The sequence below is a fragment of the Pezoporus wallicus genome, unplaced genomic scaffold, assembly GCF_028554395.1.
Source record: "Pezoporus wallicus isolate ANWC-B61680 ecotype Strahan unplaced genomic scaffold, APGP_CSIRO_Pwel_v1 contig_7684, whole genome shotgun sequence".
Classification (NCBI taxonomy): Eukaryota; Metazoa; Chordata; class Aves; order Psittaciformes; family Psittacidae; genus Pezoporus; species Pezoporus wallicus.
The window spans coordinates 838,161-854,652 of NW_026642638.1; the positions used below are offsets into that span (position 1 = coordinate 838,161).

Genomic DNA, 16,492 nt, shown 5'->3' on the forward strand with positions numbered 1-16,492 from the left:
TAAATTGCCCATTAACCATTCTGGGCACTTACAAGGGAAGGACTAAGGCAAGTACGGGCATGCGAGTAGGCAGCAGCAGGAAAGGAATGGGAGACAATACTGGAAAACTGTGGGAAAGATTTGGATAAAATAATCCTTACTCTCCTCCTTTTACACAGATTGGTAGAGAAGACACCTTGAAATGCTTCCTTGATGCTCTGTCTTTCCAGCTGCTCAGATGTGATGTGGGAGCTGCTAAATGATGACTGCTTCCTTTTTTCCCTTTGTCTGCCTTTATGTGCAGCAGTGGTTGTGGGCACACAAATGGATGCTGCTCTGGCATTTGGTCAGTTAGCTTGCTGCCCCTTCTGAAACACTGCTCCATTTCTTTAGTGCTGGATGCTTGGCAGCATAAAAGGGCTTGCCTTTAACCATGACCTAGCTAGAGCTTTATCAAAGTTTCTTCCATCCCTTTTTCTGCTGCCAATCAGTATTCCCTAGTACAGGAGTCATATTAAGTATCAATTTAATAATGTTGTTATAGGAATTAGTGTAGCTCTGACCAAAGGAATAAATAAAAAGGCCTATAAGGTGAGTAAGCTTGGTTACTTCTTTCAGACATGAAGTTTTTCTCCCTGATCATGAAAACAAAGCCTTGAGAGTCCTGAACCAGTCTCCTGAGGTATCTCTCAAATGAGTAAAAATTAAGGCCAAGCCCAAACAGCTACTTCAGTATATAGGATGCTGATGACTTAAGTAGAGATTGCTGTAAAAGGCTGATGTTTTCTGTACCAGATACATTACTGACATGCTTGATGCTAACCTTTCAGAAATATATGGGTGAAAATCTGATTATCTCATCTGTCTTATATCTGTGAGGGTCTCTTTTAACTCTGCAAAAGGAGGACGTCCTTCAGGTTTCTGAAAAGAAAAGCAGAGGATAAACTTGTATTAGGAGATTAGTTAATTAAAGTATCAGACTTTAGAAAATGGTTACAAGTGCATATGAGCTACCACTTTAAAATTACATTAAATTTATTAATAAAGAAGAAAAGATCAAGTTTATGATTTGAGGGGAAAAAAAAAAAATCATCTGTCCTTCATGACACCAGTGCCATGAGCGCCGTCAATTTTCCAAGTATTCCTAAAATTTATTTATTCCAATTCTGGACCAGAATTCCTATAGGATTTCTCTCCTGCAACAGATCACTGGAAAGCCCTACCTCTCAGGAAACCATGATACTCAGGAATGTTCTCTGGGTTGTTGCAAAAGGAACTTCCCTGCTTTCTCATTTGATGTACTGAAGCTCGATATGGAACAAAGAACTGGCTAATGACAGAGAGAAGAGAGAACTTCTTCCCAATCCTCTGCTGGCTGGCATCCTGGCAGATGTTTACAGTATGCAAGCAAGCTAGATGCAGTTTAGATTTCAGCCTCTTAAGCTTTTTTTAGTCAGGATCCACAGATTTTATATAGAGTTAAAAGATGGGCAAGTAAGGAGAGATAGGACAAAGGAGACAACGGCAGCAACAAGGTTCCTTGGCTACTCTAAGTGTATGCCTGCCTGTTTACATGAAAGCATTGCACACAAAGCAATTTAAAATTGAAGATATATTTCCTGTAGACACTACAGAAGGAGGGACCTTAGGGGATTACTCTGGTGGTGGAGTTGATGAGATCAGTGTTTTGATACCAATATAGAAAGAAATAGGTGCTGAAGAATCATAGAATCACAGAATAGTTAGGGTTGGAAAGGACCTTAAGATCATCTAGTTCCAACCCCCCTGCCATGGGCAAGGACACCTCACACTAAACCATGCCACCCAAGGCTTTGTCCAACCTGGCCTTGAACACCACCAGGGATGGAGCATTCACAACCTCCCTGGGCAACCCATTCCAGTGCCTCATCACCCTTACAGTAAAGAACTTCTTCCTTATATCCAATCTAAACTTCCCCTGTTTAAGTTTTAACCCATCACCCCTTGTCCTATCACTACAGTCCCTAATGAAGAGTCCCTCTCCAGCATCCCTATAGCCCCCCTTCAGATACTGGAAGGCTGCTATGAGGTCTCCACGCAGCCTTCTCTTCTCCAGGCTGAACAACCCAAACTTTCTCAGCCTATCTTCATACGGGAGGTGCTCCAGTCCCCTGATCATCCTCGTGGCCCTCCTCTGGACTTGTTCCAACAGTTTCATGACCTTTTTATGTTGAGGACACCAGAACTGCACACAATACTTCAGGTGAGGTCTCACAAGAGCAGAGTAGAGGGGCAGGATCACCTCCTTCAACCTGCTGGTCACAGTCCTTTTAATGCAGCCCAGGATACGGTTGGCTTTCTGGGCTGCAAGCGCCCACAGAAGCCAGCTCATGTTCATTTTCTCATCAACCAACACTCCCAAGTCCTTCTCTGCAGGGCTGCTCTGAATCTCTGAAATGCTCTGAAATGGGGAAAGAGCATCAAATACTAACTCAGAGTGGAGAGGGTGAAGGAGACACAGCCTGGGAGCTGTAGTGATGTACAGAGGTACTTACGTACACGTGAAAAATGGGGTTTAAAATCCACATTTAGTGGGCATGCTTACTTTGTATATTAATGTATTAAAGTTATCGTTCATAGCAGAGCTAGAAAAAGCAAAGTATGATAGAGATGTGGAAAAGGTATTAACTTTGATGCAGCAGAGAAGCAAGACGATAGTGGCATATTCAAAACGAGGGATGGTCTAGACCAATTGTACTGATGACATGCTTTATGTCTCTTAGGTGCAACAGTCAAAGAAACAGAGGCTTGTAAGCCTAGGTGTGATTTGTGAAAACATAGTAAGAGATACTGAGGATGCCACAGACGTGAAATAAGGATTTAATGCCCCATTTTTTTTAAGATTGCTTTTGGATCCACATCACAAATTAATAATAAAGTAATACCACAGGAAAAAAGGGCAACAAACCTCATGCCAGCAGCTGTACATGACTCTGTACACAGCAAGTGATGCCAAATGTGGTCGATAAAGTCGGTGACCCTGAGAAATCTCACGAACAACTTCAGAATTTGACTTACTTTCAAAAGGCATTTTGCCTTCTGTGAAAACTTCCCACATCAGTACACCTGTAAGTGAACCAAAGTATTTAAGACAAAACAGAAACCCCAAACCCACAAGCTATTTAACACCACTAGAAGAACAAAAACCACTCGTGATTTTTTGTGTATTGAAAATGCATGAAAATATCACCAACCTGAACTAAATTGCAAGAGCAATCAAAACCATTTTCAACTAATATAATTCTGCTCTCTTTTAAGTCAGATGAGGGTGGCCCATGAAACAGATGAATACATATTTCCCTAATGGAGACTTACCAAGAATGCACATTTCAGTCAAAATCTAACTTTTAGACATAGAATTTTTCTATTGAGAAAGATACTTGTACAATATAGACAAGACTTGAAAAATAGGAATAACTAAAGCTTAAGGTAGGAAGCATGAGTAAGAAGTTACACTTTCATAAATCACATCAGTAGTTTTAGGGAAGCATGGTATGTTCACCTAATCAACTTACCAAATGACCAGACATCTGATTTGCTGCTATATTTTTTGAAATGAAAAACTTCAGGAGATGACCATTTGACTGGAAACTTGGCCCCCGAAGAGCTGATGTATTCATCATCGATGACATACCTAAAGAATAACAGGAGACAGGGTATAGTTGAATGATAGTTAAAGTGCGAGCAGTTCCAGTGACAGTGTCAATTTAGAATCAAGTAAATGGTATCACTGTAACACTACTTGTTGCACCCAAACAGCACTGATAGAGGACCACGCTTCATGACTGACAAACTTCACAGATACAATACCTGGCATATTGTTACAGAAGCATTACAGAAAGAAACACTCATGACACACAAGCCAACAGCTCTGGTGCACTGTAAAAGTAATTTCCTTTGCCCTGGACCCTTTTTGTTCCTGGTGCCCAAAATGAGAACAATCAGCCATTGGAATAACCTCCCCAAGGAGGTAGTGGACTCCCCAACATTGGATACTTTTAGGGTTCTAAGACTGTTCGCACAGGCTTATAGGAACTGACCTCCCAGATCAGATGTGCCTAATGCACGCATTTATAGGGCAGCATTTTAAAAGGCTATTATGCATAGCTTTCCATTATTAATGTTCCTGAGCAGAGAGCAGATGTGCACTACATATTTGTTCTCATGGAAGACAGAATGCATGCTGTCTTTTAAAGCCCTTTTTAAAGGAGGTCACACTGACAGAAATCATATCTTTATTTCCCTGTTTTTATTTTGGTGCAGGCGGAGAAAGATGAGAGGTTATTGGATAATAAACATATGAAATAACACTACAAAATAACCAATAGTGGCAGCTGTGTGAGCTCTGAATAATTTGTATTCCTGTCACCTCTCAATGGTCTTCCAAGGAGAGTGACTGCCTGTCCTAGAGCCACACACACCACTGGTTTCCACTTTTTGGCAGCAGTGAGCCATTGCAGTCCATTATTCTCAGACTGGACCTTGACAGACCCCTTGGTCTCTTGCTGCATTTTCTGATGCATTTGGATGAGCCCAGACCCTTGATTCTGACCTTACCCTTTTGAGGAGCAGTGCAACCAGTGGGCACTGCCACAGTATAGAATCATAGAATAGTTAGGGTTGGAAAGGACCTTAAGATCATCTAGTTCCAACCCCCCTGCCGTGGGCAGGGACACCTTACGCTAAATCATATCACCCAAGGCTTCGTCCAGCCTGGTCTTGAACACTGCCAGGGATGGAGCATTCACAACCTCCCTGGGCAACCTATTCCAGTGCCTCACCACCCTAACAGGAAAGAATTTTCTTCTTATATCCAACCTAAACTTCCCCTGTTTAAGTTTTAACCCATTACCCCTTGTCCTATCACTACAGTCTCTAATGAATAGTCCCTTTCCAGCATTCCTATAGGCCCCCTTCAGATACTGGAAGGCTGCTATGAGGTCTCCACGCAGCCTTCTCTTCTCCAGGCTGAACTGCCCCAACTTCCTCAGCCTGTCTTCATACATAGAACAGCCTTTTGAAAAACAGGTATTTAGTTATGAACTGCTAGGGTGTTGTAACCTGAGGTTAGAAATGGGAGGCAAAACCAAGCAAAGAGGCAGGTAAGCAGCACAAAGTGAATGCCCCATCCTGCTCAGACCCACCCACTGCCTTTCAAGCTCATCTGCCTCCAAAGTGAGCCAGCTCAGTCTACTAATCCGGAACAAAAAAAACAACCAGTAAAACACAGAAGTGGAGAGCTTTGTGCCGGGCTTGCAAAGGGAAAGAAGGAAGGAATGGGACAACCTCTTTGGGTAGCAGTCATTCACTCATCAGCTCAGCTATAAAATATAGCACATGCTGTAAGGGAAGCCTGTGAGGGCAGAGCTGAGTTACTCTATCCTGTGCTTGTAAGAGTTCATCGTGCTTTCTTTCCCCATTTTGGCTAGTCCTCTCATGAAGCAGAAAAACCACTTCCCTGCTAGAGCAGCACATATCACACTTCCTGCCTGCCCTGCTGCTCCTGCCTGACCTACTCAACATGGCAGCATCTAAAGGTCAGCACCAGCGCTCAGATCTGTCCCTAGGGACCTTCTGTCTTCCCCAGTGCTAAGAAGAGTTGGAAAACCTGTTTCTGACAGCCCTGTGCACCATGGGCATTTCTCTGCCCATAAATGCTTCTGAAGTTTACCTGGCACTTTGTTTACTTGTCTTAAACTCAGCAGTAGCAAGAGGAAGACACTACATCGGGTTCACAGTACAACAGCTTAACAGCATTATAATTTTCATCAGAATTCAAAAATTGACCACAGTGGGATTCCCCAAATCAGCAAAGCAAGCAGCTGACTGAGAATAGGTACGCACGAAACCTGCATTAATGACCTCATACCTCGCCATGCCGAAGTCAGATACTTTAACGATGTGCTCCGCGCTGACTAAACAGTTTCTTGCAGCCTAGGGAAAATGAGAGAAATATATCTGAAATCTGTGCTAAAGCATTTTAAGAGAAACGCATCAGCTGACTAATTTTGTTTCAGATTATGCTGTTTATATTCTGAAGAGCGTCTTGCTCCAAAATACAAGTGAATGTCTATCTGAGCCAATGAACATATTTCACTACCATGTAGTTACACGTACAATAGCATATAATCTGCTTAAGCACTTGCAGTACGAGTTGCAATGTTTCTGCAAAATAAAAGAAATTTTAGGGTGCAGAACCTAGTTATCCAAGGTGGTATTTTCCTAAGCATTAGGACACTCAATGTGAACGTTTAAAAACCTGCTTTGTGACTTTTTCAATACAGAAATTAGGAACTCCCTGGAAATATTCAAGATTTTGTATTTCTTTAAGCAGCTAGAGAGGAGCACAGGAAGATTTCCACTCTGCATCCAAATGAGAGCATTGAAAAGAAAGCAGAGTAAAGAAACAGGCTCCTCTCTTATGATTCCCTCTCTATGAGGGGTAAGATAGAAAAGCCACCTATATATTCCAGTGAGGTAGCAGGGAGCAGGGGAAAAAAAAAAAAAACGTAGATAGAAAAAGATTTTGTTAAAAGAGAAAAATCCTCCTTGTTGCTGACCCTTTGTACTGCTGAGATTTTGGTTGTGTTGTGATCACTGCATAATACCCTTGTACTGGGATGTCTTAACACCAGCCTGCTCCATGCTATTATCCCAACTTTCTCTGACCTCTCAAGTAGTTTTTCTTCCAGCTGTCCATGATCAAAAGAACAGCTGAAAGGCTTTGGTTAGCCAGGAAAACACCACTGGATTGTTAGATCTTGCAGGGCTGAAGTCTTAGAGGACACATCAGTGTCCCATAAAATGCAGTGCCACATTCTGTACTGCCAGTATTTGTCAAGAACCTCAGAAAGCCTTTTGTGCTTACTAAATCACGGTGAATAAAACTGTTTCTTTCCAGGTATTCCATCCCTTCGCACACATCCCAGCACATGTTCAGCAGCATGTCTCTGCCGAGTTTCCCTTGTCTTTGCCGAAGGTAATTGAGCAGGCAGCCGTTTTCCAGGAATTCAGTCACAACATAGAGAGGCTTGCGATGTGTGCACACTCCGTAAAGCTGGACCAGCTTTGGGTGGGAGAGTTTCCTGGTTAAGATGGAATTTTAGACAGGCTAGCATTTGTCCTTGGCAGGTAACTAGACCTTTGATTTTCATGATGGTTCTGAAAACTACTTGCAGTGCTTGATAAACAGTATTCAGTTCAACTGCCCTCAGAGTTGTCCCACTATCTAACAAGCCTGCCTACAATTTCCTCCAAAAAGTTAATTCTTTTAGTTCATAATTGTTCATTAGCTCATAAATGCAGTGAATGCAAAGCTCGATTTGCACTGTATGAAATAGAAAGGTCTAGTTACGCCTGGCTTCCAGGCAGGGGACATGACACTGCAATGGTGGCTCTCTTCCAGGCTGGGCCAAGACCTGATCTGAATACTTCCCTAATTCGCAAAATTAGGAGAAATGGTAATGTAGTTTCTCAAAAGCTCTAGTTAGGTTTGAGCTCTGCCAGTGGTCCTAGAAGCACTGAATTATGGATGAAAGAATAGTTTTAGAATCACATTTATTTGCCATTACGTTCGCTCCCCATTGAGCTCCACAGCACAACGCAGTGCACGCTCTAATGAAAGAGTTTGGCAATGGGCACAGTAAACATCTGCATCAGTATGATTCAGACCTTTATATCAGCCTTTCTGTCCTGCTGTGCTGGTTTTGGCTGAGATGGAGTTAATTTTCTTCATGGTAGCTGGTATGCAGCTATGTTTTTAATTTATGCTGGAAACTGTTGATAACACAGGGATGTTTCAGTTACTGCTGAGCAGTGCTTACACAGAGTCAAGGCCTTTTATGCTCCTCATACCACCACACAGAGAGTTGGATGGGGGTGCACAAGGAGTTGGAAGGGGACACAGCCAGAACAGTTGACCCCAACTGATCAAAGGGATATTCCATATCATATGGCATCATGCTCAGCATATAAAGCTGGGGGAATAAGAAGGAAGTAGGGGGACACATTCAGAGTGATGGTGTTTGTCTTCCCAAGTAACCACTACATTTGATGGAGCTCTGCTGTCCTTGACATGGCTGAGCACCTGCCTGCTAATGGGAAGTGGTGAATTAATTCCTTGTTCTGCTTTGCTTGTATGTGTGGCTTTTGCTTTCCCTACTTAACTGTCTTTACCTCAACACATGGGTTTTCTCTTTTACTCTTCTGGTTCTCTCCCCCATCCCACTAGGGTGGGGAAGTGAGCAAACAGCTGTATGGGGCTTGGTTGCCAGGTGGGCATAAATCACAACACCTGCACATCCACCATTATTGGTCATCTTGATGCCAACTACCAGATATAATAGCTTTTCTACTCACATCATCACTTTGGCCTCCTCGATAAAATCGTCTTCAGACATTGCTCCTTCATTGATTGTCTTGATGGCAACCTTGATGGTTGCTTTCCATTTACCAAGCTGAACAACTCCAAACTGCCCACGCCCAAGTTCTTTCATGAACTTCAGTTCAGATGGGTTTAATTCCCACTCATCTATAAAAGCAACGCAATATGTTACAATAATCAGGCCATCTTTCCTGAACCATGCCCTTGCTATTTACAGTTAGTGCACACACACAAAAAAAAAAAATAAAAATCACAATTGTTCCTCAGCTATAGCGTGAGTTTTAAATATCTGAAAACTTCCACATGCTCATATATGGTTATATATGAACATTACTTTACAGCCACAGAAGCGGTTATTGACTGCCTGTATTGTAATAACCACAATAGTTTCACCCTTCAGAAATATTAAGCCTTGAGATTTATGGGAACATGAAAGGTACTCAGTTTTGGAGGTTCCTATTATCAGTCAGATGGTATGAAATTCCTGATCTATATACACAAAACTGGCATTCATTGCTTGGTTTTTATAACTTTATATAAGAATTCATTCTTATTTCTAAAACTTGCAGAGCTTACACAGAAAAATCTTCCCATAAGTAATATGGATTTAAATTTCCTAAGCATTTAAATAAATCAAATAGCCTTTGAAAAGCTACTAAATGTATATTTGAGTTTTATGTCTGCTTAGAAAAGTCCAGATGGCTCTGAAATTCACTGGTGGTTGTAACAGAAGCACAACAGCTGCCAAACAGGACTACTCATTTCAGGCGTCTCATTTGGTACTGACACTTTAAGAGGAAATGAGTGTCTGTTTCTGGTGAATACGCAGCTCTTTGTGTGTTTCTTGTTACCAGGAAATTTCACAGATATGACTTAATTATTAGCTAGGTGACTCTAAAGCAATCTAAATTCTTGCCTAGGCAAATACCTAAATCTCCACCAAAAGAAGATAAAATATTTACCATAATTCCACCCTGCTGCTGCTGGTGAAGAGTATCCAGCTGATCCTACTGGATGTCGGAGACGAGTGATAAGACCTGTAGGGGACAAAGCAACAATATTCTGTTGAACAACTACTCCATTTTAAGGTACACTATATTGTATCTCTTCTCAAACAAAAATATTTGGAATCTGAGGTACATTTCTTGAGGTTACTTTTGCTTACAGCTTGTTTGGATAAAAACCACAGCAAGAAGAAATAGAGGAAGACTATTCAATAGGATCCTGACTACAAAAGTATCTATCCCTTCATACAACAAAAACCAATACTCTTGCTTCTTTGCATGATACTAGTGATCTTAGATAAATAAGTACTGAAATACTGTATCAGCCACCTAAGTGGTCTCTTTTAGCAAAATTTCTCAGGATTGTTTCCCATTGCAAGACATATTTTCATGTCTGTCATTCATTTTCTTTGAATTAATGAACCAACAGTACCAGTTACTGCATCCCTCACCAGGGACTCCCTACATTCATTCATTCATTCTTTCCAGTGCTACTTTCAGGTCCTTTTCTGCTTCATGTGTTTCCTACAATCCTCCTCCATCCAGCAAAACAGTGTCTATTCAAATATCTTCCTTCTGTGCTAGTGCAAGGAATCTCTGTGTATTTTGCCATCTCCACTCATTTAGGGTAAAAACATTTTATATTGTATTAAAAAAATGGGCAGAACCAAGATGAAGCATATTTTTTAATGCTAAAAATGTTCAAAGGCTGCCATCAGTCAAAAATCAGAGATGGTAACTGTGGTAGGCTGCAAAGCAGTATTAGAGTCCTTGTGTTCCCTAATTCTGCTTTGGATTATGTGGGGTGGGGTCGGCTTTTTTGCCTAAATCAGTAGAATGCTGACTGCTAATGCACAGCGTAACTCCTGCTTGCATACATGCAAGTTCTTGTGACAAAGAAAGAATTATGATGGAATTTCAGACAAGCCCCACTCAGTCAAATATGAACCAAGAGAATACAGAGCAGGTAAATGGATTAGGCTTCTAGCTTTGTAACATTCATTTAATACACATAGATGAGTTTGTTAACGTCACTTTCCCCATGGTATATGCACACCACAGCTATGACTTTGGCAGAAAGGATCATGGCATATTAAAATTTGTTAGCAACAGAAAAACTTGTGTATCTTTTTATAAGGAAAGTGTCATAGAAGAGTGATTGCCAATCTCCCAAAGTCCCGAGGAGCTTCAAATAGTCAGTTGTAAAACCTTATCATCTCGCATGCATTACCTGCAGCATTGTGTTGATGATACTCGATGAGTTCAGGAACAGATGAAAAGAGATATTTCTCAGCTACATAATATTGTCCCAAGTGGTTTTTCTTAATTTGATAATGTCGAATATCTTCGCTATGACTTCTGAAATCAACAAAGGATCGTATTTTTCAGTAAACACAGTTTATACTATAAATCTGATTAAATTTCACTTTGAAAGAAAGCACAGAAAAATCTGAAAACTTGGAGTAGAATTCCTGACTTAAAAATGGCTGTGGGCTGCTGGGACACTGCTTCAGGAAAAAAAAAACCAAAGCCTCCTTGAATGACCTCTCTCCCACCCTTGTAAGATATTGCACAATGATTTATCCTTGTATCGTTGCATCCACAAGAAACAGCCATAGTGTTCCTCCTGATTCAGCACTTATTTGAATCTAAGTTTTTCAAAATAATAGGCTCACTACCCAAGTTTTCCCCCAGAAGTTAAAAACATATTCATATATACATCTAAATTACTATTTTTTCTCCAGTCTTTTGGCAGTCCTCTGGCAAAAGAAGCAAGACTGCACAGTGAGGAGGTGAGATGATTTTAGGAAAAAAAACACCAAAGTTTGGGGACACCAGAATCCGAGATGAATTTACAGCGCACAGAGCCTGCAGAGAACAGAAGCATTTCAGTGCAGTGGCTGAAGGCTGTGGCAGTGAGGTGTGGCATTCATGGTGCTTCGTGTAGAAAAAAAAGCAGGAAGATGCAAACGTAAGGTCTTACTGCCTGTATTATGTGATTGGGGTGCACAACTTTCATAGCAGATTATTTGAAGATTTCATGAGTGCAGTTAATCTTGTCTTAGCAGGACGTTTGCACCCTGACTCCCAGACCCACTGCCCACTGTCATCTCTTCTGCACACAAGGTAATTAGCTCTGCTTGAACAGCACCCCAGTGGTTCCCTGCTGCTGTGCACTGCATGTCTAACCTGTTCACTTATCCTGACAAGTTTGGGGGAAGCTCTTCCATCACCTCTTGATTCAAATTCTAACTGTTCAGAGCAACTCACCCTTTAGGCCGTGAATACATGGACAGTGTAAGAAGCCCCTGTTGGCTTGAATCTCTGACAACAAACGCACCTTCTTTGGACTGAAAAGAAATCCAAGTAGAGTTATTTTTCTACTTTTGAGCTTGAACAATCCTCCCTTCAGATAGGACTTGCAGTTGATTACCAAATTCTGTGGAATACCTATGACTGTTTGGGAGGGGAATAAAGCAGTGGACAATGGGAATTGTACACAGCAGGTACATAGCAGAACAAAATTATCCAAAGGAAAATAGTGAGTGCCAGGCAATTAAATACTTATTTAATTTAGGTGAATGATTAAATAATTTAGGTGAATTATACTTTTCAGTGTGAAGCAGTGAAAATATTTTGATTTATTAAATAAATCAAATTGTACAAATCACTATAAAAAATATTGTAAAAAACAATTCTATCTGAGATGTTCTTCTCTTGTCTGCCTTGTCCAAGCCCTGTGTTAGTCCTTGAGCAAAGTTTAACTAGTTAGGCACTTTGGTAACTGATAGGTGGTAGAAGGCAATATGGATTGTTTGCTCTATACGTAAGAAAAACACAAGGGTTTTTTTTTTAAGCTCTGCTAACCTCAGTAATTTACTTCCTACATGGATTTCAGTCTTCAATCTTTCATACAAAAGACAAGCACAGTAAACTGTATGTAATTCAATTTATGTAGTATGGACAATCTACACAGAATTTGCTGGGGCTACAACTTAAAGCTCTGTGAAGTCTGGGTAATCTGCACCATATGCTTAACCCAGAAAGCCTTTTTATTTTAAAGTACTTTCTGTCTTACTGCACCCCAAGCAGATTTGGATCTGACTGTGGTAACACTCTTGATGCTTCCACTGATAGATCTTTCTAGATATCATTAGTCCTATGGTTAAGCTGAGTTACCTTCTGGCGCAAAAGAAGTTCTGCCTGGCTTCTATTTATGTTTTTGCAGTACCACCTGCAACAAGAAGATAATCTCAGCCAGTAGAAATTAATGTTTGCTCCGTTTCACAAAAGTAATCCATCTTAATAGCCCAGTCCAGAAACCTGAACAGAACCACTCTTGTATATAAACATCTCTTAACTGGGAATGACTTTATTAGACCACTGTAAGTGTGACAACTTTTTTCCTCCATTCACTGTGGTTAAATATGAGCTCAAACAAAAGAAAGCCCAGGAAAGAGTTACGCCAATCTGTGATGAAATTTGCAGTCCTGGACGCTGCATCAAGCCTCTCTTCTTTAGAATTTTACTTTTCTCTCTAGTAAATTAGGTAGAAGTAACTGGAATTATCTTCTAGTCAATTGATTACATGTTCACAACAGAAAGAGATCAGAATATAGAAACATTACATAGCAAGCCTACAGGAATAGGAAACATCTGTATTCTGACATGATTTATGAAAAGGAATGCTGCTGAAGTGCTCCGTGTTTGTAACTTCAGATTTCATTCTCCGAGGAAATAGTTCCAAATCAAAATTGTTACTTCATTCCAAAAGTAATGTTTTGTAACAAAAAAAGCTGTTGATACACACCCGATCATGTCTAATAAAGATTGCAGGATCAAGCACTAAAATGTATTGATGCAATCCATTTTTAGAAAAGCAAGCACAAACATAACTTTCAAGGATACTCACTCATATGTTTCTAAATTACTTTTCTTGTTCTCAGTAACATAGTTGCTGGGAACTAGACCTTCATTCCTGAAACAAGATATTGGGCATAATGTTACAGTATGGTGTAAAACATTAATAGGATTAAGATATGCATTTTCCTTTTGTTAAATTACAAAAGTTCCTTATGATACTGGCTATGCTGCCAGATACAGAATCCCAACATGGAAATTGAAGTCAGAGTCTTTTCATCCTAGGCACAAACTTTCTGCCCTGCAACTGTGGAAGGCTACTGAAAGGAAAAAGATCACCTGGGATGGGTTCTGAGAGTAGTATTCCCAACATCATAGTTCAGGATACACTGAAGAAAACGCAAAAGAGAAAGGGGAATGACAAAACAAACATAACTTCAGTTAAGATCCTTTCCATGTTTATCTAGCTCTCTAAAGCATCCAGGAATTTCAGATCAGGGATTTTGTTTCAGGCACATATTTTAGTAATCTCTGTGGTCTTTAAGAAGTGTTTACATACATTGCACTGTAAAGCACTTGAAGTACGAAAAGCTGGATTTGCATGTGGCCCAGAGCCCAGTGATTCACATGGTCTTCAAATGCCCCTATGTTGCTCAGGAAATTACTGAGCCTAGGACTTAACTCTGAATTCCCAACAGATTCTAGATTCCCTGGCCATTTCTGGGGCACCAGACATAGCTGAAAGTCTGTCTGGTCAATCCATGTGCCTCAGACATAGCCAAACATGTTCAAACCTGCCTCTAAATTGTCACGTCTCACTCTATCTGTCTGCTTCCACAGACTGGGAGATAGGGAGATTGAAACAGATGCTCACTCTCTTACCCATGTTTGTCCCTTGCTTTCCACCAGTGGGGGTCATCCTGTTGGAGGATAATGTATTCTTCTGACTTCTTGAGCGGCAAATCTGAGGGTCCTCTAGCAAAAAAGTCATAGAGTGCAGTAACCCTGGGTTTTTCTGTGTAGTCTTCCAAGGCCTCAGCAGGTAGAGGAGGTAAGGGCTTGTTCTTTAACTTCAACTGCCTCTTACACTAGTAAAAGAGAAGTGTCTTTCTTAATTATTCTTTTCTCCCAACTATTGCTTGCTTAATTTCCCTGCTACTATACTGTTTCAGTAACTAAAAGGAACTCATCATGGTGTCCTGGGTTCAGCAGAAGCAGTCATTTTTCTCCTTCTTTGTAGCTGGTGCAGTGCTGTGTTTTGACTTTCAGCTCGGGAACAGAGCTGATAACAATGATGTTTTGGTTTGGCCAAAGACTTTGTGAGCCTCACGCTCTGCCAGGGAGGAGGGGAAGCTGGGAGGAAGCAGAGACAGGACACCTGACCCAAACTGACCAAAGAGGTATTCCATACCACAGCACATCATGCCCAGGATGTAACTGGGAGTTAGCCAGAAGGGCTGGCTCACTGCGAGGTTGGAGGAGGTATGGGTTGGTGCTTGGTCGGGCTGGGGGGGGCGAGTTATCGGTTGGCTGGTGGTGAGGTGATGTATTCTCTTCCTTGTTATTTCCTTTATCATTGTTATTATTGGTGGTAGCAGTAGTGATTTGTGTTATACCTTAGTTACTAAACTGTTCTTATCTCAACCCGTGGGAGTTGCATTCTTTTCGATTCTCCTCTCTGTCCCTCCGGGAGTAGGGGGAGGGAAAGAAGGGGGGGGAGTGAGTGAAAGAGTTACCTGACTGGGTTTAAACCACAACACATGGTCATTACTTCCCCTATTACATTGTCAGTCATAAAACAGCAAGACTTACACTTGAGTAGTTCAGTGTAGAAGACAAAATGACAATGAAAACTACAATTAGTAATAAACTAAACAAACCATCTACCTAATTGGGTGACTTCTACATAGTCTGAATGCTGGGACAGCTCCTCAGCTGGTGTAAAAGCAGAACAGCATTGAAATTAGTGGAGTTACAATGTCTGGAAATCGGGCCATTTATCTGGAGAATTAATACAGACAGCACTGTAGACTTTCTTATCAAATCAGCACGAACATCATAATTTGCTTTTGCATCAGGTTAGGTTCTAGCTTTGCACTTAGTTTTCCTTAGAAAATTCCGATTGATTCAACCTAGATTTAGCAAAACTGATGTGAATGTTTCACATGCCAGCTGAGCAAGGTGATCTTATATCTGCCCAACAGGGACATCCCACTCTTCCCATCTCCATCACCCAAACCCAAAAGCGGGAGAAGGAACCACCTTGTCTGTGACAGCTTGCATAGGAAACATCACTGTGACCGTGTGTTTACATCAGCATGAATCATCAGACACCTTTACTCTATAATTTTCTAGGCAACAAAGAACCTTACATGCTCAAGAGTTAGCTACTGTTCCGCTTGTTCAGGTACTAAGCCACCATATGGCACATCACCTCAATTCTCTGTTCTCACCTATGAAAACGATACTTACCCTGCACTTCCAAGTGTGTGCATAGGAAACATCTGGTTGTGAGGCTGAATACTGGGTCACCAGCCCAGGATCAGGGTCCAGGTTCATTTCTGTTCTCATTGCTCTGATTTTGAAAAACATGAAGTATTTGTGTGAACATGTATCTATAAATATTAACATTAAAATATTCATGGATATAGATGCCTTCATTAGGGATAGGCAGGGTAGCATGTCTTTAAACTTCAGTATAATTAGCAGTTCTACTGAAAATAGAGGGATTTTAAGAAGTCCTTTATGTGTAGATATTTTTATCCTAGTTGCTGAAAAGCTAAAGTATTTCACATACCTTTTTTGTACCGTGCAGCAGCAGCAGAAAACAGACTGGATGGTGTGATCTGTGAATAAGAACATTTTCCACATTTGAAGTTTTCCTGGGATTTTGGTTTTGGGTTTTTTTCCACAAAACTTAGAGACTTAAGGACTGTGGTATGTGGTTAGCCCCACTGTTAGCTCTGTCTTTCTGTGAAATATCTAGCAAATCATTCAGGCAGAATTTGCATCCACCAAAGACAGCAAAGCCTTCCTACCCACCCTACTTATCTGTTCCCATTGTCTCCCTTACAATGCCTTCACAATTACAAGGCCATGTGATGAGTTATATCAGCTCACTAAATCAGAAAAGGCAGGAGACCTAGTTAGCCAGATCAGTACTGATCTGACTGATATACTAGCCCATATAAGCTCTAACCAGTGCAGTGAAGGACATGAGAACATC

The 16,492-nt window shown here is 41.0% G+C and overlaps 1 protein-coding gene across 2 annotated transcripts; it reads right to left on the reverse strand.

Annotated features, from left to right (window-relative positions):
- Positions 1-784: 784 nt before the first annotated feature.
- TXK (TXK tyrosine kinase) lies at positions 785-16,128 on the reverse strand. Of its 2 annotated transcripts, XM_057431098.1 has the most exons (14): positions 16,064-16,128; positions 15,739-15,841; positions 14,149-14,354; positions 13,319-13,384; positions 12,586-12,640; positions 11,677-11,756; positions 10,637-10,764; positions 9,364-9,438; positions 8,377-8,548; positions 6,887-7,103; positions 5,888-5,952; positions 3,534-3,652; positions 2,927-3,084; positions 785-900 (listed from the first exon to the last, which is right to left on the reverse strand). In XM_057431098.1, exons 1-14 carry the CDS (start codon positions 16,126-16,128, stop codon positions 832-834), a joined length of 1,578 nt encoding a protein of 525 aa, XP_057287081.1. In that variant the 3' UTR covers positions 785-831. The 2 variants fall into 2 exon arrangements, with proteins under 2 accessions (XP_057287081.1, XP_057287080.1); XM_057431097.1 differs by lacking the exon at positions 16,064-16,128 and having other exon boundaries at positions 15,739-15,996.
- Positions 16,129-16,492: the final 364 nt, after the last annotated feature.

What these genes read in the sequence shown, in the direction of transcription:
- TXK (XM_057431097.1), bottom strand. Translation starts at nt 15,948, where the DNA reads ATGCTACCCTGCCTATCCCTAATGAAGGCATCTATATCCATGAATATT. An exon ending in GAGGAGGCCAAAGTGATGAT is followed by an intron (nt 7,104 to 8,376) that starts GTGAGTAGAAAA and finishes CATCTTAACCAG; the next exon opens with GAAACTCTCCCACCCAAAGC. An exon ending in TCTGACTTCGGCATGGCGAG is followed by an intron (nt 3,653 to 5,887) that starts GTATGAGGTCAT and finishes GTTATTCTTTAG; the next exon opens with GTATGTCATCGATGATGAAT.